Source organism: Monoraphidium neglectum (assembly GCF_000611645.1).
Source record: "Monoraphidium neglectum strain SAG 48.87 unplaced genomic scaffold scaffold06228, whole genome shotgun sequence".
Lineage (NCBI taxonomy): Eukaryota > Viridiplantae > Chlorophyta > Chlorophyceae > Sphaeropleales > Selenastraceae > Monoraphidium > Monoraphidium neglectum.
In genome coordinates, this window is record NW_014007408.1 from 1,601 (window position 1) to 2,678 (window position 1,078).

Below are 1,078 nucleotides of genomic sequence, written 5' to 3' on the forward strand. Positions count from 1 at the left end.
GTGTGTGTGTGTGTGTGTGTGTGTGTGTGTGTGTGAGAGAGGTGAATGAGGTGTGGATTTGAAGCATGAGCGGGAGGTGCTGTGATGTTGTGTTGTGCTGTGCCATGTCATGCTTGCGCGCGCGCGCGCGCGCGTGTGTGTGTGTGTGGGGGGGGGGGGTGTACACACAGGTGAGGGTTGAAATGGAATCGAGCTGCGCTGAGCTACTTGAGACATTGGGGCGGTGACATCACCGCCGCACCGGCACCGGATGTGTGAACAATCAAGCGGGGCCGGCTGCCCTGGCAGGGCCGCCACGGCGGGGTGGCAAAGGGGCACCCTCGCCGCACCCCTCCCAGCGAGCAAAGCCACGGGTGCCAGCAACGCGCCTCGCTACTTGCGCAGCTTTGCTTGCCCCAAAACGCCAGTTTGTCCGACACTTCCCGTGTGCGTGCATGCGTGCACACACACACACACACACACACACACACACACACACACACACACAAATGCACGTGTTCCCCACACCATAAGCACAAGCCCACACACGCGCACGGCCCCCACCCACACGCACACACCCACGCTGTCCCACACGCACACAATCACACGCACTCTCTCTGACACACACACATACACACGCGCATGCGCGCGCACCTTCTTGTCGCGCAGCTGCAGCCTGAGGATCTCGTAGCGGCCGTTGGTGTCGGGCTTTGGCATGCGGACCTTGCGGTCGAAGCGGCCGGGACGCATCAGCGCGGGATCCAGGAGGTCGGCCCTGGGAGTTGGATAGTGGGGGGTGGGGTGGGGGGGGGGGGTGAGTGAAGTTTGATCATATCAGATGAGATATAAGACGACGGCAAATTGACATGGACACGCCAGAGACAGCTCACTAACACACATTAACACACACACATACACGCACACAAGTATGCAGGAAAGCGCGCGCATGCACGCCCCAGCACCCACCCCTCCCAACCTGTTTGTGGCACCGATGAAGACGACCCCCGTGTCGGGCGTGAAGCCGTCCATCTCTGTCAGAAGCTGGTTCAGCGTCTGCTCCCGCTCCTCATTGGCCGTGCCCTCTGTTCATGTTTGAAGG

At 60.9% G+C, this 1,078-nt stretch overlaps 1 protein-coding gene across 1 annotated transcript in view; it reads right to left on the reverse strand.

The window, feature by feature from the left end:
• The window catches only part of MNEG_16306 (putative Cell division protease ftsH, chloroplastic), a gene marked incomplete at both ends in the record, with an annotated part of 2,142 nt that extends 1,134 nt beyond the window's left edge, over positions 1 to 1,008 (reverse strand). The window contains 2 exons of the mRNA XM_014035224.1: positions 634 to 754; positions 956 to 1,008. Coding sequence (XP_013890678.1) covers positions 634 to 754; positions 956 to 1,008 — 174 coding nt within the window. The remainder of the gene's footprint in view (positions 1 to 633; positions 755 to 955) is intronic.
• Between the last annotated feature and the right edge of the window lie 70 nt (positions 1,009 to 1,078).